At 50.3% G+C, this 24,241-nt stretch overlaps 2 protein-coding genes across 2 annotated transcripts in view; one reads left to right on the top strand and one right to left on the bottom strand.

Moving 5' to 3' along the window:
• Nucleotides 1–15,350, top strand: part of LOC139073231 (uncharacterized) — a 175,151-nt gene extending 159,801 nt beyond the window's left edge. Inside the window, exon 2 of the mRNA XM_070556194.1 lies at nucleotides 15,302–15,350. Within this exon, the coding sequence (XP_070412295.1) occupies nucleotides 15,302–15,329 (28 nt within the window). The 3' untranslated portion in view covers nucleotides 15,330–15,350. The remainder of the gene's footprint in view (nucleotides 1–15,301) is intronic.
• Nucleotides 1–17,322, bottom strand: part of LOC139073230 (uncharacterized) — a 176,353-nt gene extending 159,031 nt beyond the window's left edge. Inside the window, exon 1 of the mRNA XM_070556193.1 lies at nucleotides 15,343–17,322. Coding sequence (XP_070412294.1) covers nucleotides 15,343–17,249 — 1,907 coding nt within the window. The 5' untranslated portion in view covers nucleotides 17,250–17,322. The remainder of the gene's footprint in view (nucleotides 1–15,342) is intronic.
• Between the last annotated feature and the right edge of the window lie 6,919 nt (nucleotides 17,323–24,241).

Genomic DNA, 24,241 nt, shown 5'->3' with positions numbered 1-24,241 from the left:
ACTAATTTAAATAAGGTCCCTCTGTCCTCAGTGCTAGGTTGTGGGTTTAATACACATTATTATGATCAACCTGTTGAACAGTATAATAACAATATTCCTGTAAAAGTCATTTAGTAATGAACAACCTCAGTTCTGTGAAAGAACATCATGTCTCTGATGTGTAGACTGCAGGCCTGACCGGGGTTTGCACGCAAGGGCCTGTGTGTGTGTGTGTGTGTGTGTGTGTGTGTGTGTGTATGTGTGTGTGTGTGTGTGTGTGTGTGTGTGTGTGTGTGTGTGTGTGTGTGTGTGTGTGTGTGTGAAACAAATAAAGATAAATATAGCTAGTGCGGCCACTAGTGGTCGTGCAGGGTAGAGGCTGCGCGAGAAAGCCTCTAAAAACAAGCGCGTGCCCACGCCCGATCCGTGGAAGCACGTAGACCTAGCAAACGTACTAGCAGAAATCAACGATCGCACACGGGTCATTGAGTGTGTACAGGGTTCGTCTGCGTGTGTGGCATTGGGCAATCTAGCGGCAACCAAGTGGCCTGAAGGCGGAAGCGGCCAACCTGTCGCCCTCACCATCGTTGCGCTTCGAGATGAACTATTGCTGAAGATGATCATCCTCATCAACCACGGCGCTACCAGAGTAGCTCGTAACGAAGACCCTCTCCGCGACCTCACGGCCAGTGTGCGCAGTGTACAGCAAATGACAAACGATGTTGCGAGCGATATATCGGAAAAACTTTGCACTGACGCGACGGACGCCACTGCAGGTTGTGTGAGTCTCGCGCAAAGTGCCATATCAAACGTGCGCAAGCTAGTGACAAGCAACTTCACCAGATCCGTAGATTCTGCATACGCTCAGATACGAATGAAAGTATCGAGAGATAACACCGACACGAGTTGCGCGATGGCGCTGGCTGCAGTCGCTACAACACTGGATTTATTAATAAACGTAATTGTGATCGTAATGGCGTTTCGAGTGTGCACCAGAAACTACAACCAGTACTACAGAAAACTGGCATGAGGGTCGCGGTCTAACGTTATGTTGGTGTCTCGCATCGACCGTCGACGGCCGTTTGCCAGTGGCTGAAAATGGCACAGTTGACGAAATGGAAACGCCGACCGTCGATAGTGCACTCTCGCAAGTTCCAACTGCACCATCTCAGGAGACAGACCACAGAGTCATATTAGCGGAGGGTAGATAGAAAATGCGCAAACCGCCGCAACCGCCCATATACATACTATACGAGTTCAACATAGAGTGGAGTAAGAAGTTACTACCGACTGTATTTCCAACGTGCAAGCAGCTGGTGTGTGACGCTTTACTTGAGTATCACAGAGGTTGCGATGTCCTGTGTTCCACGAGCGCATGGAAACAAGTGAACAAACTTCTACGGACCGTACTGTTAGGGTATGAGCGAGCTGTAAAATCAATACACGCTAGACACGCGGACTTTGCCGCGTTACTGGACACGCATATCGCCACAACAAAACCGGGTCAAGTGTTCGGGGCGTCACCGCGCTCGACTATACACGTCTTGGCCTACCACGAGTACATGAGCCCACAGATCCTAAGCGAGGTTGAAGCCGTTGTGTCTACCCAACGCAAATTCAGCACAGCCGTGCGCGCTAAGACAAGTCCCTCTAGACTGCTGGAAACTTTGGAAAAGTGGAAGGCTGGCATGTACGCGCTTTCTACACATCTCAACGGTATGATCGCGATACTCTCAGCCGCACAACAACTAATGGTCATGTGTTCGTAAGGTCTGATCAGGTCTGACATGACCGGTTGTCAATCGACGTCAAGCGTGCACTCACACACGGATATCCTGGCGTACAGTAAAGCGACGGCGACCTCTACGCTCACGTTGATCGCCGATGTTTCGAAGGGCAATCGAGTGTGTTGGCTGACGAAAGCTATGGTGACCGACGGTCGCGTCGACTACAATGTGCCTCATTGCGACTGGAGAGGCGTATGTGATCCTTTGCAAATCGATAACACCACTGCGGTCGAGTGCAAAGTCACGGTCGGCGGCGTGTTGTCCTTACTGTGCCCCATACAATGTGACGGTCCATGTGACGGACCGGTGTGTTACGACCCGACTAACGAAACGTACCAGGTGATAACATTGCATCCGCCCATTACAGCGGAGCGAGCGTTTCGCCACACTCCCAAACCAAGGTTAATAGTTGTAGCGCACGCCCTTTCGGACCTCGGTGCACGTGAAACACTGGCGTACACTCACAACATCACGCTCGAGACAGCTCAAGCATTAAGCGAAACAAAGGACGTGTTCAAATCCATAGAGAATATACGGTCTTTAGCGTATGCGTATATAAAGAAGGTCGATGACATTTACAGACCCGGTGGCATGGGCACCACAGTAGAACAACAAGGTGCTCTCAAGCGCACACAGATACTGGCCGCATTATCACTCGCGATGTCTATCCTGACATGCCCGTTTCTGATTTCTATGTATATTAAATTATGACAAGAGCTATGGTGGTTACGATTACACTCTGACCACGTGTCTTAGTTTCTGCTAGTGACCTATAAATACATTTGCCCACTTGCTCTCACTGCCATTAAAGCGGCTGTACCCACACGTACAACATCCAAGAAAAAAAAAGATCTCGCTGTCTGTACTGGGTGTACTCTCAGTAGTCGCAGTTGCTCAGGCCATGGTGGTACGCTCACATAACGCCTCTGAGATACGTCCCATCACACCACCTCCTACACTACTCGCATAAGAGTATTCAACACCCCCTTTGTACGAAGACAACCATTATAACGAGCACAGCACAACGCTTGCCGCACGCGAAGACAACATGCAGGAGACAACGCTACCACCTGTCGTGAGAACAACGGATTCGAGTGACAACGATCGCGACTATGACGAGCACATTACAACACCCTCTGTGCACGAAGACCAGGTGCAGGAGACAACGCTACCACCTGTCGTGAGAAACAAGAATTTGGTTAACAATGATCATCGTCGTGTCCCATTGTAAACGGGCGTGCCATCGCAAACATCGTACATGTGTGTTAACCCACCTGTATGCGACAGACTTTGTGTGTTGCATGACATCGAGATGTATTGACGTCTGTGTCAATACAGGACTCTCTATAAGCCGGGAGCTGGACGCTAACAACCCGTGCATGCGCCACACAAAAGGTATCGTACATGTGTTAACCCACATGTATGCGACAGACTTTGTGTGTTGCATGACATCGAGATGTATTGACGTCTGTGTCAATACAGGACTCTCTAAGCTGGGAGCTGGACGCTAACAACCCGTGCATGCGCCACACAAAAGGTAACTCGACTAACTACAAAACGCATGTTGTGATGTAGAAAGTTGGCTTGACTGTTTGAATCAGCTGCAGCTGCGGTTTACTCACGAAGTGAATCGCACGCTTGTTAGAAGTACATTCGGAGCACTTAAAAAATACATCGCTCTCATCGAGTTCCGTCTCAGCGTTCACCGGCTGATGGGCAAGAGCGTGACGTGGGATCGCCAGGAACTTACTTAAGGACTATCATCTCATTTGGCATTTACTCACGGACCCAAGAAACCAGTTCCGAAAAATGGTCGAGAATTATAACTTGTCTAATAGCAACTGGAAGATATGTTGTGTCATAAGCCTCTGATGGTTCACAAGGTGCACGGTCCACTCGAAATCCTAATGCTGTATTTGTAGTACATACACTAAGTCTTCTCTGTTGATGTCAGACTAGAGTTTTATTAGAGTTTTACTTTGCAACAATGGGATTCGAGCAATTGATGTGTATATTTTTAATAGTGCACAATGCTACTATTCCTAGGCTGAATGTATGACATGCCTCTTATGTATCATTATGTATCGTTTCCATTAAGTACTAATTTAAATAAAGTCCCTCTGTCCTCAGTGCTAGGTTGTGGGTTTAATACACATTATTATGATCAACCTGTTGAATAGTATAATAACAATATTCCTGTAAAAGTCATTTAGTAATGAACAACCTCAGTTCTGTGAAAGAACATCATGTCTCTGATGTGTACACTGCAGGCCTGACCGGGGTTTGCACGCAAGGGCCTGTGTGTGTGTGTGTGTGTGTGTGTGTGTGTGTGTGTGTTTGTGTGTGTGTGTGTGTGTGTGTGTGTGTGTGTGTGTGTGTGTGTGTGTGTGTGTGTGTGTGTGTGTATGTGTGTGTGTGTGTGTGTTAAACAAATAAAGATTAATATAGCTAGTGCGGCCACGAGCGGTCGTGCAGGGTAGAGGCTGCGCGAAAACGCCTCTAAAACAAGCGCGTGCCCACGCCCGATCCGTGGAAGCACGTAGAACTAGCAAACGTACTAGCAGAAATCAACGATCGCACACGGGTCATTGAGTGTGTACAGGGTTCATCTGCGTGTGTGGCATTGGGCAATCTAGCGGCAACCGAGTGGCCTGAAGGCGGAACCGGCCAACCCATCGCCCTCACCATCGTTGTGCTTCGAGATGAACTATTGCTAAAGATGATCGTCCTCGTCAACCACGGCGCTACCAGAGTTACCACGACATGCGCCTTCAAAGCGTTCTCGTTTGGGTCAGCGCCACCAGAATTGAATCGGCAAGTCAGCGGATATTACACAACTCGTAATGAAGACCCTCTCCGTGACCTCGCGGCCAGTGTGAGCAGTGTACAGCAAATGACAAACGATGTTGCGAGCGATATATCGGAAAAACTTTGCACTGACGTGACGGTCGCCACTGCAGGTTGTGTGAGTCTCGCGCAACGTGCCATATCAAACGTGCGCAAGCTAGTGACAAGCAACTTCACCAGATCCGTAGATTCTGCATACGCTTGGATACGAATGAAAGTATAGAGAGATAACACTGACACGAGTTGCGCGACGGCGCTGGCTGCAGTCGCTACAACACTGGATTTATTAATCAACGTAATTGTGATCGTAATGGCGTATCGAGTGTGCACCAGAAACTACAACCAGTACTACAGAAAACTGGCATGAGGGTCGCGGTCTAACGTTATGTTGGTGTCTCGCATCGACCGTCGACGGCCGTTTGCCAGCGGCTGAAAATGGCACAGTTGACGAAATGGAAACGCCGACCGTCGATAGTGCACTCTCGCAAGTTCCAACCGCACCATCTCAGGAGACAGACCACAGAGTCATATTAGCGGAGGGTAGATAGAAAATGCGCAAACCGCCGCAACCGCCCATATACATACTATACGAGTTCAACATAGAGTGGAGTAAGAAGTTACTACCGATTGTATTTCCAACGTGCAAGCAGCTGGTGTGTGACGCTTTACTTGAGTATCACAGAGGTTGCGATGTCCTGTGTTCCACGAGCGCATGGAAACAAGTGAACGAACTTCTACGGACCGTACTGTTGGGGTGTGAGCGAGCTGTAAAATCAATACACGCTAGACACGCGGACTTTGCCGCGTTACTGGACACGCATATCGCCACAACAAAACCGGGTCAAGTGTTCGGGGCGTCACCGCGCTCGACTATACACGTCTTGGCCCACCACGAGTACATGAGCCCACAAGATCCTAAGCGAGGTCAAAGCCGTTGTGTCTACCCAATGCAAATTCAGCACAGCCGTGCGCGCTAAGACAAGTCCCTCTAGACTGCTGGAAACTTTGGAAACGTGGAAGGCTGAGGTGTACGCGCTTTCTACACATCTCAACGGTATGATCGCGATACTCTCGGCCGCACAACAACTAATGGTCATGTGATCGGAAGGTCTGATCAGGTCTGACATGACCGGTTGTCAATCGACGTCGAGCGTGCACTCACACACGGATATCCTGGCGTACAGTAAAGCAACGGCGACCTCTACGCTCACGTTGATCGCCGATGTTTCGAAGGGCAATCGAGTGTGTTGGCTGACGAAAGCTATAGTGACCGACGGTCGCGTCGACTACAATGTGCCTCATTGCGACTGGAGAGGCGTATGTGATCCTTTGCAAATCGAGAACACCACCGCGGTCGAGTGCGAAGTCACGGTCGGCGGCGTGTTGTCCTTACTGTGCCCCATACAATGTGACGGTCCGTGTCACGGACCGGTGTGTTACGACCCGACTAACGAAACGTACCAGGTGATAACATTGCATCTGCCCATTACAGCGGAGCGAGGGTTTCGCCACACTCCCAAACCAAGGTTAATAGTTGTAGCGCACGCCCTTTCGTACCTCGGTGCACGCGAAACACTGGCGTACACTCACAACATCACGCTCGAGACAGCTCAAGCGTTACGCGAAACAAAGGACGTGTTCAAATCCATAGAGAATATACGGTCTTTAGCGTATGCGTATATAAAGAAGGTCGATGACATTTACAGACCCGGCGGCGTGGGCACCACAGTAGAACAACAAGGTGCTCTCAAGCGCACACAGATACTGGCCGCATTATCACTCGCGAAGTCTATCCTGACATGCCCGTTTCTGATTTCTATGTATATTAAATTATGACAAGAGCTACGGTGGTTACGATTACACTCTGACCACGTGCCTTAGTTTCTGCTAGTGACCTATAAATACATTTGACCACTTGCTCTCACTGCCATTAAAGCGGCTGTACCCACACGTACAACACCCAAGAAAAAAAATTATCTCGCTGTCTGTACTGGGTGTACTCTCAGTAGTCGCAGTTGCTCAGGCCATGGTGGTACGCTCACATAACGCCTCTGAGATACGTCCCATCACACCACCTCCTAGACTACTCGCGAAGGAGTATTCAACACCCCCTTTGTACGAAGACAACCATTATAACTGTTGGGGTTATTAGGAGCGAACAATTCGTAAGCTTTAACTTACTTTTGGATTCTTCAATAAATTCTGTAAATATGGAACTATTTACTGATTTATTAATTAATTAAGATATTCTTAGATATCTTCGGGGCACCACCCTTTAATTAGAAAGGGAAATGAATCCAAAACTCTTATCAGTCTTTCTTGAAGTTCGTAGAATCCTTGGAGCAGAGACTTCTCTTCGACACAACAAAGCTACTGGACACAAAAATCTGAATTTTATAACATTTAATTAACAATTTGTCAAATGAATAAACAGTGGAATAGATGAATAATAACCGTGTGATATGATTGAAGATGGATGTGTTTGCATGTGATGGAGGATGTATGAATGGGGTCCTTTGTTCTCACAAAGGAGTAGTGTGTGTGTGTGTGTGTGTGTGTGTGTGTGTGCGTGTGTATGATTCAAAATGGAGTCTTGAATACAAGATGGCTGACCCCTTTGTCTGGCTAAAGTGTGGGTGGCAACTTGCACTTTAACTTCCAAAGCACTTAGAATCAGTAGTAACTTAACCTTAAATCACTCAAAACATTTCAAAAGATCATGAAACAACACAAAAGATTAATCACAAATTAATATCTTTTAGTTTCAGCCTGGCCATGACAGAAACCATTTTAAGATACCAAACAATGATCAATAAGCAGTTTATTCTTTCAAAATGACCCGACGGACGTGTTTGGGACGAAAGAGGAAAACACGAAGCTACTTTTTAAGCAATAGCGCGGTTTTATTGCTTATTCTGGACTATAGAGTTAACGGAAGAAGAAGGAGAGAGAGAAAGAGATGAGTTGCTGATCACCAGAAGAGCGAGGCGTCCCTCCCTCTTTGATTTGACGGTTCTCCGTGTTTCTCCGCAGCTTTCGGCGTCATCCGTCGGTTTGATGCTTTCTCCGTTGTTTGGCGTTCACGAGTGTTTCTCCACGGGCTGGACAGAGACAGCAAAGTTTCTTTCTGTGCTGAGTTATAACTTACAGCGTGCTTGATGGAGTTGTTGCTTTCCTCCGCAGTTCTGTGTCCTCAAACATCAGCTGGAGGGGAGCAGAAACGAGCAGATCTGATGGGCTTGCAGTTTAGTTTCCAGCAGTTCCGTGGGCTCAACTTGGGCACTTAAGAGCTTCCGCGTGCTCAATTTGTCGGAGCGTTGACAAGCGTGTCCTTACCGCCAGGTATCCTGGGCAAAAGAACGAGGATTCTTTGTCTCTGATGAAGATTTATGGTCTTAGTTCGCGGGAAAAGCTCCACGGCTTCCCGCACATGCGCAGAACGTGTTTCTGGTACTAGGCGGTGACGTCATCACAATGCTTCCGTGTGCAAAGCATCATGGGAAATGAAGTTTCTTGGCGCTGATGTGATTATTTGCTTTTCAGAGCAATTTAAGCACAGTCATTTTGGAGAAAATCACTGCATAGTAATTTCCTCATGAGGTCAGACCCTCAACATTCCCCCTTTTGGTTTCGGGGATCGCGCCCAAAGCTCGATCGTCGGAAGCACAGATGGGTTTGTTCCTCATGAACGTAGGTCGACTTGATTGTCGGAAGCACAGATGGGTTTGTCCCTTAGGACGTTGGTCTCCTTGGACGCCTTTGTCTTTGGTCTTTGTCTTGGATCCTGGCGCCTATGGTCTTTGATCCTGGTCAGGCACAAAGAGGATAGGAAACGGGATAGTCCCCAACGCGCATAACGAGAAGAAGCCACTCACGCAGGTGGTACGCAATGATGATGTCGTCCATGCGAGAGGTAGTAGTGTAGAAGGAGGAAGGTCGGTGGGCGGTTAACTCCACGAGTGGACACAAAGGCATCTCACCGCCGGCCATACAGTTCAGTTTATGGATCACGCGGTGATGTACGAGGTCCATAGTTCGCAAACGCGCATTGACCTATGTGGTCCCAAGATTCCCCCCTTTTTGGTCCAAAGGGCAGATCAGGACAGTCTTTGGGCTAAAACAAGGACCATAAACTAAGAGGTACTACAATGTGCTGGTGCGTCAGACAGAGTCATTGACAGACTGAGCTGGGCCGGCACATAACCACTAGTTAATATGTGACCAAGTAAGAAACAAAAATACAGACAACCCAAAAAAAAAAAACATATAACATCCAAGAAAATTCATAGCAACCTTGAGGTCTCATAAAATACATTCTTAGGTCATACAGTCAGTGTGTAGCTTATAAAGAATGTGACATACTGCAACACTCAGATAAATATGTGAGGTAGACTAAAATGAGAACTACTCTTAGGTTTACAGAATAATAAAGAAAATGTTGCTCACCCCCTTTAGACAGGTGTGGTACATTCACGCTTGGAGTCTCCCCGAACGCGGTTACGAGGCACACCGTAGGTGAGCAAGTGCTTCTTATCTTGGAGTTTCTTAACACGCCTGTAGGCGGAATAAGCAATCACGGCCGTGATGAGCCATCCCATCCCCAGGGCGACCAATGTGCAGATTAAGGTGGTATAATCTGTGTCAATGTAGCGTCTTGGGCGTCAAAGTAAGTTCACGCGGGTTTTGTGTGAACTTAACAAATTTGGTTCCTTCAATCAGTAATTGTTGGTCAATTTCTAAATCGATGGTAAAGTTATAACCCTGGAAAGCGTCCATGATCTCAATCTCCGAATCATGCTGTTCGAGGTTGAGGTGATGGAGTGCCAGGTTTTTAGTTCAAAGTGGAAATGCCTACCGTCCTTTCAAATACCAATGTTCAGCATCGACTTAAACCTATAGATGTGAGTTGTCACAATTATGGGAACATGTAACAGGAAACCGAGTTCTAATTTTTTCCAACGTGAATGGGCATTGCACTACTTAGGCTGTACACTAGGTGGATTTGTGAAAGGTGCACAGTAGAGGGGTAGCAGCTGTCAAGCTATCTTTGAGCAGGTCCAGTGGTACCAAGTACGGGGAAATACGACTTTCAACCAAGCTGTCCAGCGTGGAACTTACTTCCCTGAGCAGGTCCTGCATCAAATCTCTCACCACTCATGTGTACACAATATCCTGATGTATGGTTTCAGACAAAGTCTTGATTGCACGTAGAGATTCATTAATCAGAGCAGAATGTAGGTTGACAGTTACAAGAGTACCCTGTAAGGTTTTAGTAAGTACTTCCTGTTAGCGTTCTAGGAGGAGTTTCTCTTGGTTAGTGAAAATGACGGCGGGGGGCGGCTTGGTTCTTTGTCGGTTAGTACATGTTAGTGGGTTAAACGTGCACTTTCCCCCCTTTTCCATTTCCATGCATAGAACTATGTAGCGACTACGTCTACCTCCTGCGGGGAGTCTGGTCTCTGTACCCGCGGGGATGGTTTGACGTAGGGTTTGATTTGGTTTGCATGCACCCATTTGTAGACAGGCTCCTGTCTCGCTTTGGTGATGCGTAACCTGTATGCAACTGGAGAGAGTTTTGCCACGATCTCAAATGGTCCTGACCAGCAGGGCAGGAACTTCTTAGCTTTGCGTGCCGGTTGGGCGAACCGAAAGTAGAATACTTTGTCACCCACCTCGTATTCGCGGCTGGTTGTCTTTTGGTCGTAGTAGGCTTTAGCGCCTTCTACGTTGGTCTCCAGTTTCTTCTGAGCGTGCGCGAACGTAGCTCTGAGGTGTGTTTTCAAGTCTGCCACATACTGATGAGCGGTATAGGCAGTGGCAACACTGACATCCTCTGGGTGATACAGGAGGTGCAGTGGTAGAGTCATCAGTCTGCCGGTCATCATCTCAAAGGGCGTAACCCCCGTGGATCGCTGGGGAGTAGACCGTATGGCCATCAGGACCAGAGGGAGCTTAACGTCCCAGTCCTTCCCAGTGGAGCAGACATACTTTTTGAGCATAGAGACGACCGTGCGGTTCATCCGTTCGACCTGTCCGGATGACTGTGGGTGATAGGGGAGGTGGAATCTCACTTCCACTCCCAGAAGTTCAAACAGGGACGTCATTACACTGGATGTGAAATGAGTTCCCCGGTCAGAGTCAATGCAGAGTGGAAGTCCCCGTCGACTGAAAACGTGGTTAATCAGCAGTACAGCGGTTGTGACGGCTGTATCGTTTGGCGCTGGAAGGCACTCAACCCACTTTGTGAAACTGCAAGTTACAGTTAGCATATATTTGTTTCCTCTTGCCGATTTGGGAACCGGTCCAACCCAGTCGATCTGCAGGTGGGACCAAGGGAAGGTTATTCCCCTGCGTTGCAGTGGTGCTCTAGCAAGCGGCTGGGAGGATTGAAACTGGGCACAGATGAGGCAGCCTTGGACATAGCTGTGTACGTCCTTGGACATCGACGGCCAACAAGCTACTTCTGTCAGTGACGCGAGGGTAGCTTTTGCTCTGCGGTGACCTCCAACCGGAGTGTCGTGGGCGTAGGCAAGCATCACTCCTCTGTGGTCGAGTGGAACAACCCAGCGCGGCAGGCTGTGGTCGTCACGCATGTAAACTAACAAATCGTTTTGTAGTTTCAGATGCGTGAGTTGACGATGCAGGGTTACCAAATCTCGACTTGCGCCAGTAGGTGATGACGGTTGTTCAGGCATCGGTCCCTTTTGGAGAAGCTCGCGGATGAGCTTCAGGTCAGGATCTTGTTCCTGCATGGTGACTAGGTCCGCGTCCTGTGGTTGTCTGCCTAGAAACACGGGTACCCCAACGGTCCGAGGTTCGTCTGCCTGTTTAGCATGTCGACGAGTAATCGCGCAGACCTCGTGAACGGCCTTGGGTGGAAGCCACTCGTCTTTGAATTCCCAACAGGTTCCCTGGTCAGCACCGAGCTTAGCAAGGCGGTCAGCTTCGTCATTACCATCTTTCTCCGGACCTATGGTCCTGGAGTGACCTTTGACCTTTTTTCAGTAGACCATTATGCCTTTCTCAGTGGTGAGCAGATCACACGCTAGGAATAACTCCGAGTGTTTCACGTCTCTGTTCCTGGCGTTTTTCATGTGGTTCTCCTTCCACATGGGGAAGTGAGAGATGAAGCTGTGTCTAGCGTAGTTTGAATCTGAGCAAAGGACGATTTGAGTGATGTCCAAGGCTGCCGCCTGCTGGAGGGTTATCAACACTGCAGCAATTTCGGCGTACTGACTAGACTTTTGGCCCAACCGGTAGTGATTTGGTTGCTTAGTGTCACAGTCCACCCAAACGACTCCAACCCCAGCACGGAGCTGGCCTTCGTGAAGGTAGGCGCATCCGTCAGTGTAAACCTTCGGAAGCCCTTGGCAAACATTCTCATCAAAGTAGCGATGATTGGATGCGGTTGGGTAGACTGCGGCAGGTGTGTCCAGGGGGCCCCTGACGGAGTCAGAGTCACAGTGCTGGCAGCCTGCTAGCCCTTGTCCTAGCGCTAGCTTGGTGTTCTGACCATACTTGACCTCAATGTTGTATCCTTGGAGCACCATCATCCACGTCGCAATGCGGCTGTTTGACACTCTTCCTTCGCGCAGACGCTGGCTGTTTAGGAAGGTGACGGGCTGATGACACGTTTCAATGATCACTTTCTGTCCACCGATGTAACTACGAAAGTGTTCGACGGCCCAGACTGTAGAGAGGAGAGCTCTCTCGCAGTCTGAGAACTGGAGTTCCACCTTGCTCAGAGGCTTGCTGGCGTATGCCACAACTCTCATGTCCCTATCGTGTTTTTGCTTCAAAGCAGCGCTCAGGCAGTGAGAGGAGAAAGTAGCCTCTATGTAGAACTCTTTATCCTTGTCTGGGTAAGCCAGACAGGGTGCGGACGCCAACTTCTGTTTTAGGAACTGGAAGGAGAGTTCTTGGGGTCTGTCCCACACGAAAGGTGTGTCGTTCCGAAGCAGCTCAGTGAGGGGCCTCGCTGTTTCAGCGTACTCCTCAATGAACTGTCTGGAGTAGTTGCAGACTCCGAGGAAGCTCCTGAGTTCAGTCAGATTAGCTGGGGCTTTGATGTCCTGAATGGCTCTAATGCGTCCCGCTTGGGGCTCGACTCCATTAGGGCCAACCAGCAGTCCAACATACTCCACTTTGGTTCGACACCACTGTCCCTTGAGAATCGCCAATTTAGCTCCGGCGTCAGCGAGCTGTTGCAGCACGTGACGGAGTTCGGCCAGGTGCTCCTCGAAGGTTCGACTCCTCATCAAGATGTCATCGACATATATGAGGTTCCCTCTGGAAGCAGCATCTGACATGGCTTTGTGGAGGAAGATGTTGAACTCGGCAGGTGAGTTAGATTAGCCAAAGGGGCAGCGGTTCCAAGTATATTGGCGATTTCCAAAGGAGAAAGCCAGTTTATACTGGTCCGCCGGCTCAACCTTCATGGTCCAGAAGCCGTTGGCTACGTCAACCGTAGAGAAGAAACGAGCATCTCTGACTCTGGCTTGCTCCTGATCTAAATGGATCATAGGCCACCTGGAGAGAGGTACTTGTTTGTTCAGTGCACGATAGTCTATGGTGAGACGCCATTTCCCAGTCGGTTTCAGAACCGGCCAGATGGGAGAGTTGTAAGTGGAGTTACACTCTCTGATGATGTTTTTCTCCTTCAGCTGATCGAGGATCTCCTGGATCGACTCATAAGCAGCGAGGGGAATCTTGTACTGACGTACAAAAGTAGGAGGGGCATTCGGGTTCGTCGGAATGCGAACCGTGTGCAGGTTTGTGAGTCCACAGTCCAGGGAGTCCCTGGATAAGATGGACTGAAACTCATAGAACAGGCTTCTAAGCGCTGCTCTCTGCTCCTCTGACTCCAGCGCATCCGCTTTGTCAAGCTGCTGGCTGACTTCGGCCTCGAAGCCGTCATAAGGTTCAGAGGAGGAGGGTCTCTGGTGTTCCGGGCTTTCAACCGGTGACTCAGAGGGTTGAGTATTTATTGCAAAAACCGTTAGACACTGACCGCTGTCAGTATCTAAGGTTGCACTGCAAATGGGTTCCTTAGGAAGGGCTTCATGCCGCTTGATGGTAATCATTTGTGAAGGGAAAGTACTGAATGTGTCTGCACCAACCTGTCTGTCGTTCAAGAACAACGGAAGTTGTCCGATCACGGGGACTGAAAGTTCAAAGTCATGGAATGAGCTATCTATCAGCATGCCCAAGGGCTTTCCTGCCGGCATGTGGATAGGACTCTGGGTCGGATTTTCGACCAACAAGTACGCAGAACGATTGTTCAGCTCCAAGAGTGGCGTGCCACAGACGGCTAAGTTGAGCTCCAAGAAGTGTGGTGATGGCTGGAAGAAGGCCTGGGTGCCTGGCAGCTTCTGATGCTTCATCAGGGTCAGACGAACAGGCACTCCTTTGACCTGTGGGGGCAGAACCGTGCTGGCCTCAACCACTGCACGGCAGGCCTGTGGAATGGTCTGACCGGACAGCAAGTGTTCAGGGCCTTCTGAGCGAGGCTCAGAGGAAGGTGTGGCCCGGGCCCAAAGGACTTGATTGCAAGTGTCCAGCTGGGCACCTAGTCGAACCAGCAGATCTGCTCCAATGAGTGCAGGTGGATCAAGCTGTGGTATGATGCTGAATGTATGTGTGTTCTGTCTTGCTCCAAGTTGGATAGTCAGAGAGCAGACCTCTGGCGCTTTCAGGAGCCTCTGCGGCCAAGTAGGTGACAAGAGCCGATGGCTACGTGTCACACTGACCAGAAGGGGGTCCTTCTGACGCAGGTGTTCAAACGTCTGCTGGCTGATGGCTGACTTTTCAGACCAAAGAGCAAGGCGAGCATCTGAGATGTGGGTGCAGTTGATGGTAGGACCACCAACTATGTGTGGTGCATATGGCTGCAGGCTGACGTTCTTCAGCGAGCAGAGAAAAGATGAATGTGTGCGGAACGGAGTTCCAGGAGCGGTTTCATGCCTTTGCAGGCGGTCATCGTCTGTGGGAGCCGTAGGGAGGGGCATGACCTTGGAACAAGGGTTTTGCGGCTCACTTATGCTGACTTCAAGAATGGAGGATGGTCGGCTGCTATCTGGGTTCCAGGGCTTAGGTGTGTCCACCTGGGCCCACAGTTGACCCTTCTGGCAGTCGATGAGGGGAGCTAGACGTTCAAGCAGGTCCTGACCAATGAGAAGTGGTTCAGTGTCTAGCTGGCAGACATAAAACGGGTGAACCAGAGTCATGTCTTGGAAGGTGATGTCCAGCCACGCCCGGTGAGTGATACACTCCCGGGTCTGGGTGTAGCTGGTGATTTTCAGGTCACAAGGTTCAACCTGGACTGGTTTCCCGAGCGACCGCATGGTGTCAGACACGCGATGGAACAATGTGGAGCACATCAGGGTGATTTCTGAGCCGGTATCCAGCAGAGCATCAACCTGTATGCACCCACCTACGTTGGTGCTACAGTACAAACGGCGAGCATGATCATGGTTTGTTAAGTCACCAAGGAACTTCAGAAATTTAGCATCAGGTTTCTCTCAGGGGGTAGATTTCAGGAGACTCCTGTGATCTACCAGTAGTGTTCCCCCAGCTGATCAGGTAGGTCCTGGCCACGCTGGGAGGTTGAGCCACGCCTAGTCATGCGGACGTTGGCTCTGGGTCTGGCTTCTTAGAAGCAGACTTTGGTGCAGGGGTCTCATCTGCAGATCTCAGCTGTTCCTTCTGTTTAGCTAGGAACTGCTGAAACATCTCCTGGAGGTCGGCTTTGGTCAAGTACTCACCTGCGGACTTGTGTTCGGGACCTACCTGTGGGCGGCGCTCCTTAAACCTTCCACTGTTCCGACCTGCCTGCCGTTGGTTTTGGTTGGGCCACTTCCTGTCTGATTGTCCAGACCTAGGCGGCCAATCAGCACCCCCCTTCCCCTGTTGAGGAGATTGGGACTGCTTTCGTGGTTTAGCAGGTCTAGGTTTAGCAGATTTTGGCTTAGTGGGTGGAGCTTCTGTGCCTTCGAGCTCCAAACGCGGCTCGGTGTCGGGAGCTAGGTGCATGACGCGGTGATGTGCGTCAGGCTTTTGGGGCTTTCCGCCAGCTTCCCAAGCCTGTTGAGCGTATCTCCTAATCTCCTGAGTTGTCAGTTTTTTCATCCGACAATACATTGAGACTTCGGAGCGAACACACTCGTGCAGGTTGTGAATGAACAGGGATCTGAAGGCAGGGTCTTCCTCGAGCCCAGGGCCGTTTCGACCTTGGAAATAAGCACTTTTGAGTCGGCGATAATTCTCTCTGGGGGGTTCGTTCCTCCCGTGTTTGATGGAGAAGGCCCCCATTGTAGCTGACGCAGAGTCTGCATACGTGGCGTATTCATCCCTCAACGCTCGGCAGAGCGAGGAGTACCGATCTCGAATGTCAGGTGGTAGAGTTTCCATGAAACCGTGCACCGTTCTAGATGTGGTTTTCCAAATTAGCTTGAGCTTTTCCCTTGAAGAAGGTGCTGGAAGATCAAGCAGACAACGTTCTATCTCCCTGAGATAATCGTCAACGTTGGATTCATTGGTGTTAGGATCAAAGCGTTCTATGTCTTTAGCTAGCGATTCAATTTGACGTACACGGAGCCCTGACTCACGGTACGGCGCGTCATCCTCTGACTCTGACCCACGGTCTGTCTCAGAGAGCGCTGGATATCGCTGGTGTGCTCTGGGCTCCCAATGTTGACTCCTGGGGCCCAAATCGGGGTCCGGCATGCTGTGACGGGCTGCTGGCACGTCACGGGGGTGTCCTGGGAGGTCCTCCTCCCGGGGCACGTCGGCGTAGTGCAGCCTGCGTCTTTCAACTGGGGCTTCTGCGTAATACACTTTGTCCGGATACGGACTGGCGTATGATGCTTTGTCCTGCAGCTGGTTACCGGCATGCCGAATACCGGAGTAGCTAGGATGGGTGGATGGTTGAGGTGCAGGTTGGGGTGCATAACCCCAATCGGCACCTTGCACCCTTCGTGGACTGGGGGAGCGGTCTAAATAGAGGTGCCGCTCAGCTGGTCGACTTCTCACAGATTGAGAACACCGTGAAGATGAGGGTGGTGGTCCAACCTGGGGTTCGAGGGCGAATTGCCCTCGGCCCCTAGATGGTCCTGAATGCCCTATAGTGTGTGTAGGGAAAAGGGCCGAAGGTTGGGACAGATAAGCTTCGTCTCTCCCCTGCGGCATGCGTCCGTCCAGAGAGTCAAGGTGTTTCCCCCCTTCCCACTGTCTGTTGTCATCAGCAGAAGGGGGCGGGGTCTTCTCCCCATCTTCCCCAGAATCGGTGCGGGTGTCGTCGTCCTCCTCATCCTTCAGACTTCCATTTCGCTGTTTTTCAGCTAGCATACTCTGGAGGTTCAAGATCTCTCGATCATGTTGGAGTCCTTTCTGATAGAGGATCAGGGCTAACTTAGCCAAGTGAACCTGGATTGGTTTAGTACCATCCGGGTTTTCTATTTGATCAAGTACAGCGTCAAGCTGTTCTTCAGTGACATCCCTAGAAGGGTAGTCGGGTTCTCGAGCAACCGCGACCAGTTTGGACAAAAATTGTCCAGAAAGTAGGCCAGGTTCATAGTCGTGGGCCGCAGCGCCACCTGGTTGCTGGGAGTTGGTCAGTTCACTACTCTGTCCCTCCATTTTAACAACCGAACCAAAATAGCCTAGTAGAGCTTCTGCAGATAGCTCAAACTGCACCTTTTGGGCAGCAACTGCTAGCTTTGTAGCAGAAAAACACTAAATTAACCTTTGTGCGCACAGGTTTTAGCGTTTTAAGATTGCACGGAATGCCGTGACTGACGCTTAAAATACTATTCCTTTCAGTATTTTAGCAAAAGCTGGTGCGTTGCCATAGCAACGTCTTACAACACTTGCAGTGTTAAATATGCTAGTTATTCCTTCAGAATATTAGCAAACAGGGTGTTATCAGTCTTTGAGTGAAGGTTTCAGTTAGTTATAATAGCCACTGTGAGTTAAAGTCGCTAAATTAGCAGTTAATTTTAGCCTAAAAGGGTTAGTCAGAATTACTTACACGCTGCACCTTTAATGAGGAACTGAATTTTAACCTAAAAGGTTAGCCAGAATTAATTACACGTTGCACCTTTAAGGAAAAACTGAATTTTAACCTAAAAGGTTAGCCAGAATTAATTACACGTTGCACCTTTAAGGAAAAGCTGAATTTTAACCTAAAAGGTTAACCAGAATTAATTTACACGTTGCACCTTTAAAGAAGCACTGAGTTACTGGTGAGAGTTCGATGCAGCTTCCTGCTCAGCGAAATCAGCACCACTCTGTTGCTGGTTCAAGGCTGAACAACGGATTATTTTTAATTCAAGCTCTTTGGATTTATTTGTTTGTTTGTGCCGGATAGAAATCTCTGTGTATCCAAGCCTCACACGGGGCACCAATAAAATGTTGGGGTTATTAGGAGCGAACAATTCGTAAGCTTTAACTTACTTTTGGATTCTTCAATAAATTCTGTAAATATGGAACTATTTACTGATTTATTAATTAATTAAGATATTCTTAGATATCTTTGGGGCACCACCCTTTAATTAGAAAGGGAAATGAATCCAAAACTCTTATCAGTCTTTCTTGAAGTTCGTAGAATCCTTGGAGCAGAGACTTCTCTTCGACACAACAAAGCTACTGGACACAAAAATCTGAATTTTATAACATTTAATTAACAATTTGTCAAATGAATAAACAGTGGAATAGATGAATAATAACCGTGTGATATGATTGAAGATGGATGTGTTTGCATGTGATGGAGGATGTATGAATGAGGTCCTTTGTTCTCACAAAGGAGTAGTGTGTGTGTGTGTGTGTGTGTGTGTGTGTGTGTGTGTGTGTGTGTGTGTGTGTGTGTGTGTGTGTGTGTGTGTGTGTGTGTGTGTGCGTGTGTATGGATTCAAAATGGAGTCTTGAATACAAGATGGCTGACCCCTTTGTCTGGCTAAAGTGTGGGTGGCAACTTGCACTTTAACTTCCAAAGCACTTAGAATCAGTAGTAACTTAACCTTAAATCACTCAAAACATTTCAAAAGATCATGAAACAACACAAAAGATTAATCACAAATTAATATCTTTTAGTTTCAGCCTGGCCATGACAGAAACCATTTTAAGATACCAAACAATGATCAATAAGCAGTTTATTCTTTCAAAATGACCCGACGGACGTGTTTGGGACGAAAGAGGAAAACACGAAGCTACTTTTTAAGCAATAGCGCGGTTTTATTGCTTATTCTGGACTATAGAGTTAACGGAAGAAGAAGGAGAGAGAGAAAGAGATGAGTTGCTGATCACCAGAAGAGCGAGGCGTCCCTCCCTCTTTGATTTGACGGTTCTCCGTGTTTCTCCGCAGCTTTCGGCGTCGTCCGTCGGTTTGATGCTTTCTCCGTTGTTTGGCGTTCACGAGTGTTTCTCCACGGGCTGGACAGAGACAGCAAAGTTTCTTTCTGTGCTGAGTTATAACTTACAGCGTGCTTGATGGAGTTGTTGCTTTCCTCCGCAGTTCTGTGTCCTCAAACATCAGCTGGAGGGGAGCAGAAACGAGCAGATCTGATGGGCTTGCAGTTTAGTTTCCAGCAGTTCCGTGGGCTCAACTTGGGCACTTAAGAGCTTCCGCGTGCTCAATTTGTCGGAGCGTTGACAAGCGTGTCCTTACCGCCAGGTATCCTGGGCAAAAGAACGAGGATTCTTTGTCTCTGCTGAAGATTTATGGTCTTAGTTCGCGGGAAAAGCTCCACGGCTTCCCGCACATGCGCAGAACGTGTTTCTGGTACTAGGCGGTGACGTCATCACAATGCTTCCGTGTGCAAAGCATCATGGGAAATGAAGTTTCTTGGCGCTGATGTGATTATTTGCTTTTCAGAGCAATTTAAGCACAGTCATTTTGGAGAAAATCACTGCATAGTAATTTCCTCATGAGGTCAGACCCTCAACATAACGAGCACAGCACAACGCTTGCCGCACGCGAAGACAACATGCAGGAGACAACGCTACCACCTGTCGTGAGAACAACGGATTCGAGTGACAACGATCGCGACTATGACGAGCACATTACAACACCCTCTGTGCACTAGGACAAGGTGCAGGAGACAACGCTACCACCTGTCGTGAGAAACAAGAGTTTGGTTAACAATGATCATCGTCGTGTCCCATTGTAAACGGGCGCGCCATTGCACACATCGTACATGTTTGTTAACCCACCTGTATGCGACAGACTTTGTGTGTTGCATGACATCGAGATGTATTGACGTCTGTGTCAATACAGGACTCTCTATAAGCCGGGAGCTGGACGCTAACGGCCCGTGCATGCGCCACACAAAAGGTATCGTACATGTGTTAACCCACCTGGTTGCGACAGACTTTGTGTGTTGCATGACATCGAGATGTATTGACGTCTGTGTCAATACAGGACTCTCTAAGCTGGGAGCTGGACGCTAACGACCCGTGCATGCGCCACACAAAAGGTAACTCGACTAACTACAAAACGAATATTGTGATGTAGAAGGTTGGTTCGACTGTTTGAATCAGCTGCAGCTGCGGTTTACTCACGAAGTGAATCGCACGCTTGTTAGAAGTACATTCGGAGCACTTAAAAAATACATCGCTCTCATCGAGTTCCGTCTCAGCGTTCACCGGCTGATGGGCAAGAGCGTGACATGGGATCGCCAGGAACTTACTTAAGGACTATCATCTCATTTGGCATTTACTCACGGACCCAAGAAACCAGTTCCGAAAAATGGTCGAGAATTATAACTTGTCTAATAGCAACTGGAAGATATGTTGCGTCATAAGCCTCTGATGGTTCACAAGGTGCACGGTCCACTCGAAATCCTAATGCTGTATTTGTAGTACATACACTAAGTCTTCTCTGTTGATGTCAGACTAGAGTTTTATTAGAGTTTTACTTTGCAACAATGGGATTCGAGCAATTGATGTGTATATTTTTAATAGTGCACAATGCTACTATTCCTAGGCTGAATGTATGACATGGCTCTTATGTATCATTATGTATCGTTTCCATTAAGTACTAATTTAAATAAAGTCCCTCTGTCCTCAGTAGTAGGTTGTGGGTTTAATACACATTATTATGATCAACCTGTTGAATAGTATAATAACAATATTCCTGTAAAAGTCATTTAGTAATGAACAACCTCAGTTCTGTGAAAGAACATCATGTCTCTGATGTGTACACTGCAGGCCTGACCGGGGTTTGCACGCAAGGGCCTGTGTGTGTGTGTGTGTGTGTGTGTGTGTGTGTGTGTGTGTGTGTGTGTGTGTGTGTGTGTGTGTTTGTGTGTGTGTGTGTGTGTGTGTGTGTTTGTGTTTGTGTGTGTGTGTGTGTGTGTGTGAAACAAATAAAGATAAATATAGCTAGTGCGGCCACGAGCGGTCGTGCAGGGTAGAGGCTGCGCGAAAACGCCTCTAAAACAAGCGCGTGCCCGCTCTACTTGTTCGACGAACTCAGCAGGTTCTCCAACAATAGGGTCGGCGTGATCGTGTCCTTACCACATGTCAACACTGGGTCTTACAGAGGGCCTCCAGGAGAGAGGCCCAAGCAAGACGCGCCCCGAGGAGCATCTTGCCACATGTCACCTCTGGGTCTGACTGAGCGCCTCCAGGAGAGAGGCCCAAGCAAGACGCGCCCCGAGGAGCGTCTTGTCACATGTCAACACTGGGTCTGACTGAGCGCCTCCAGGAGAGAAGCCCCAGCAAGACGTGCCCCGAGGAGCGTCTTGCCACATGTCAGCACTCGGTCTGGTTGAGCGCCTCCAGGAGAGAGGCCCAGGCAAGATGTGCCCCGAGGAGTGTCTTGCCACATGTCAACAATGGGTCTGACTGAGGGCCTCCAGGAGAGAAGCCCAAGCAAGATGCGCCCCGAGGAGCGTCTTGCCACATGTCAGCACTCGGTCTGACTGAGTGCCTCCAGGAGAGAGGCCCAAGCAAGATGCGCCCAGAGGAGCGTCTTGCCACATGTCAACAATAGGTCTGACTGAGGGCCTCCAGGAGAGAATCCCAAGCAAGAGCCGCCCAGCGGAGCGTCTTGCCACATATCAGCACTCGGTCTGACTGAGCGCCTCCAGGAGAGAGGCCCAAGCAAGACGCGCCCCGAGGAGCGTCTTGCCACATGTCAACGAAGGGTCTGACTGAGGGCCTCCAGGAGAGAAGCCCAAGCAAGACGCGCCCCGAGGAGCGTCTTGCCACATGTCAACACTGGGTCTGACTGAGCGCCTCCAGGAGAGAGGCCCAAGCAAGAAACGCCAAAAGAGCCTCTTGACACATGTCAACACTGGGTCTGACTGATCGCGTCCCCAGGAGAGAGGCCCAAGCAAGACGCGCCCCGAGGAGTTTCTTGCCACATGTCAGCACTAGGTCTGACTGAGCGCCTCCAGGAGAGAGGCCCAAGCAAGACGCGCCCCGAGGAGCGTCTTGCCACATGTCAACGAAGGGTCTGACTGAGGGCCTCCAGGAGAGAAGCCCAAGCAAGACGCGCCCCGAGGAGCTTCTTGCCACATGTCAACACTGGGTCTGACTGAGCGCCTCCAGGAGAGAGGCCCAAACAAGAAACGCCCAAAGAGCCTCTTGACACATGTCAACACTGGGTCTGACTGATCGCCTCCCCAGGAGAGAGGCCCAAGCAAGACGCGCCCCGAGGAGCGTCTTGCCACATGTCACCTCTGGGTCTGACTGAGCACCTCCAGGAGAGAGGCCCAAGCAAGACGCGCCCCGAGGAGCGTCTTGTCACATGTCAACACTGGGTCTGACTGAGCGCCTCCAAGAGAGAGGCCCAAGCAAGAAACGCCCGAGGAGCGTCTTGACACATGTCAACACTGGGTCTGACTGATCGCCTCCCCAGGAGAGAGGCCCAAGCAAGACGCGCCCTGAGGAGCGTCTTGCCACATGTCAACACTGGGTCTGACTGAGTGCCTCCATGAGAGAAGCACCAGCAAGACGCGCCCCGAGGAGCGTCTTGCCACATGTCAGCACTCGGTCTGACTGAGCGCCTCCAGGAGAGAGGCCCAAGCAAGAAGCGCCCCAAGGAGCGTCTTGCCACATGTCAACACTGGGTCTGAGTGAGCGCCTCCAGGAGAGAGGCCCAATCAAGACACTCCTGGAGGAGCGTTTTGCCACATGTCAACAATGGGTCTGACTGAGGGCCTCCAGGAGAGAAGCCCAAGCAAGACGCGCTCCGAGGAGCGTCTTGCCACATGTCAGCACTCGGTCTTACTGAATGCCTCCAGGAGAGAGGCCCAAATGAGACGCGCCCCGAGGAGCGTCTTGCCACATGTCAACAATGGATCTGACTGACGGCCTCCAGGAGAGAAGCCCAAGCAAGACGCGCCCCGAGGAGCTTCTTGCCACATGTCAGCACTCGGTCTGACTGAGCGCCTCCAGGAGAGAGGCCCAAGCAAGACGTGCCCCGCGGAGCGTCTTGCCACATGTCAACACTGGGTAAGACTGAGCGCCTCCAGGAGAGAGGCCCAAGCAAGACGCGCCCCGAGGGGCGTCTTGCCACATGTGAACACTGGGTCTGACTGACCGCCTCCAAGAGAGAGTCCCAAGCAAGACGCGCCCGGAGGAGCGTCTTGCCACATGTCAGCACTCGGTCTGACTGAGCGCCCCCAGGAGAGAGGCCCAAGCAAGACCCGCCCCGAGGAGCATCTTGACACATGTCTCCTCTGGGTCTGACTGAGTGCCTCCAGGAGAGAGGCCCAAGCAAGACGTGCCCCGAGGAGCGTCTTGCCACATGTCAACACTGGGTCTGACTGAGTGCCTCCATGAGAGAAGCCCCAGCAAGACGCGCCCCGAGGAGCATCTTGCCACATGTCAACACTGGGTCTGACTGAGAACCTCCAGGAGAGAGGCCCAAGCAAGACGCGCCCCGAGGAGCGTCTTGCCACCTGTCAACACTGGGTCTGACTGAGCGCCTCCAGGAGAGAGGCCCAAGCAAGACGCGCCCCGAGGAGCGTCTTGTCACATGTCACTACTCGGTCTGACTGAGCGCCTCCAGGAGAGAGGCCCAGGCAAGACGTGCCCCGAGGAGCGTCTTGCCACATGTCAACAATGGGTCTGACTGAGGGCCTCCAGGAGAGAAGCCCAAGCAAGAAGCGCCCCGAGGAGCGTCTTGCCACATGTCAACACTGGGTCTGACTGAGCGCCTCCAGGAGAGAGGCCCAAGCAAGACAAGCCCCGAGGAGCGTCTTGAAACATGTCAACACTGGGTCTGACTGAGGGCCTCCATGACAGAAGCCCAAGCAAGACGCGCCCCGAGGAGAGTCTTGCCACATGTCAACACTCGGCCTGACAGAGGGCATCCAGGAGAGAGGCCCAAGCAATACGCGCCCCGAGGAGCGTCTTGCCACATGTGAACAATGGGTCTGACTGAGGGCCTCCATGAGAGAAGGCAAGCAAGACGCGCCCCGAGGAGTGTCTTGCCACATGTCAACACTGTGTCTGACTGAGCGCCTCCAGGAGAGAGGCCCAAGCAAGATGCGCCCCGAGGAGCGTCTTGCCACGTGTCAACACTGGGTCTGACTTAGCGCCTCCAGGAGAGAGGCCCAAGCAAGATGCGCCCCGAGGAGCGTCTTGCCACGTGTCACCACTGGGTCTGACTGAGCTCCTCC

Source organism: Nothobranchius furzeri, chromosome 11 (assembly GCF_043380555.1).
Source record: "Nothobranchius furzeri strain GRZ-AD chromosome 11, NfurGRZ-RIMD1, whole genome shotgun sequence".
NCBI classification, from domain to species: Eukaryota; Metazoa; Chordata; class Actinopteri; order Cyprinodontiformes; family Nothobranchiidae; genus Nothobranchius; species Nothobranchius furzeri.
Note: the sequence above shows the minus strand (reverse complement) of the source record. Positions and strands in the feature narration are given on the sequence as shown.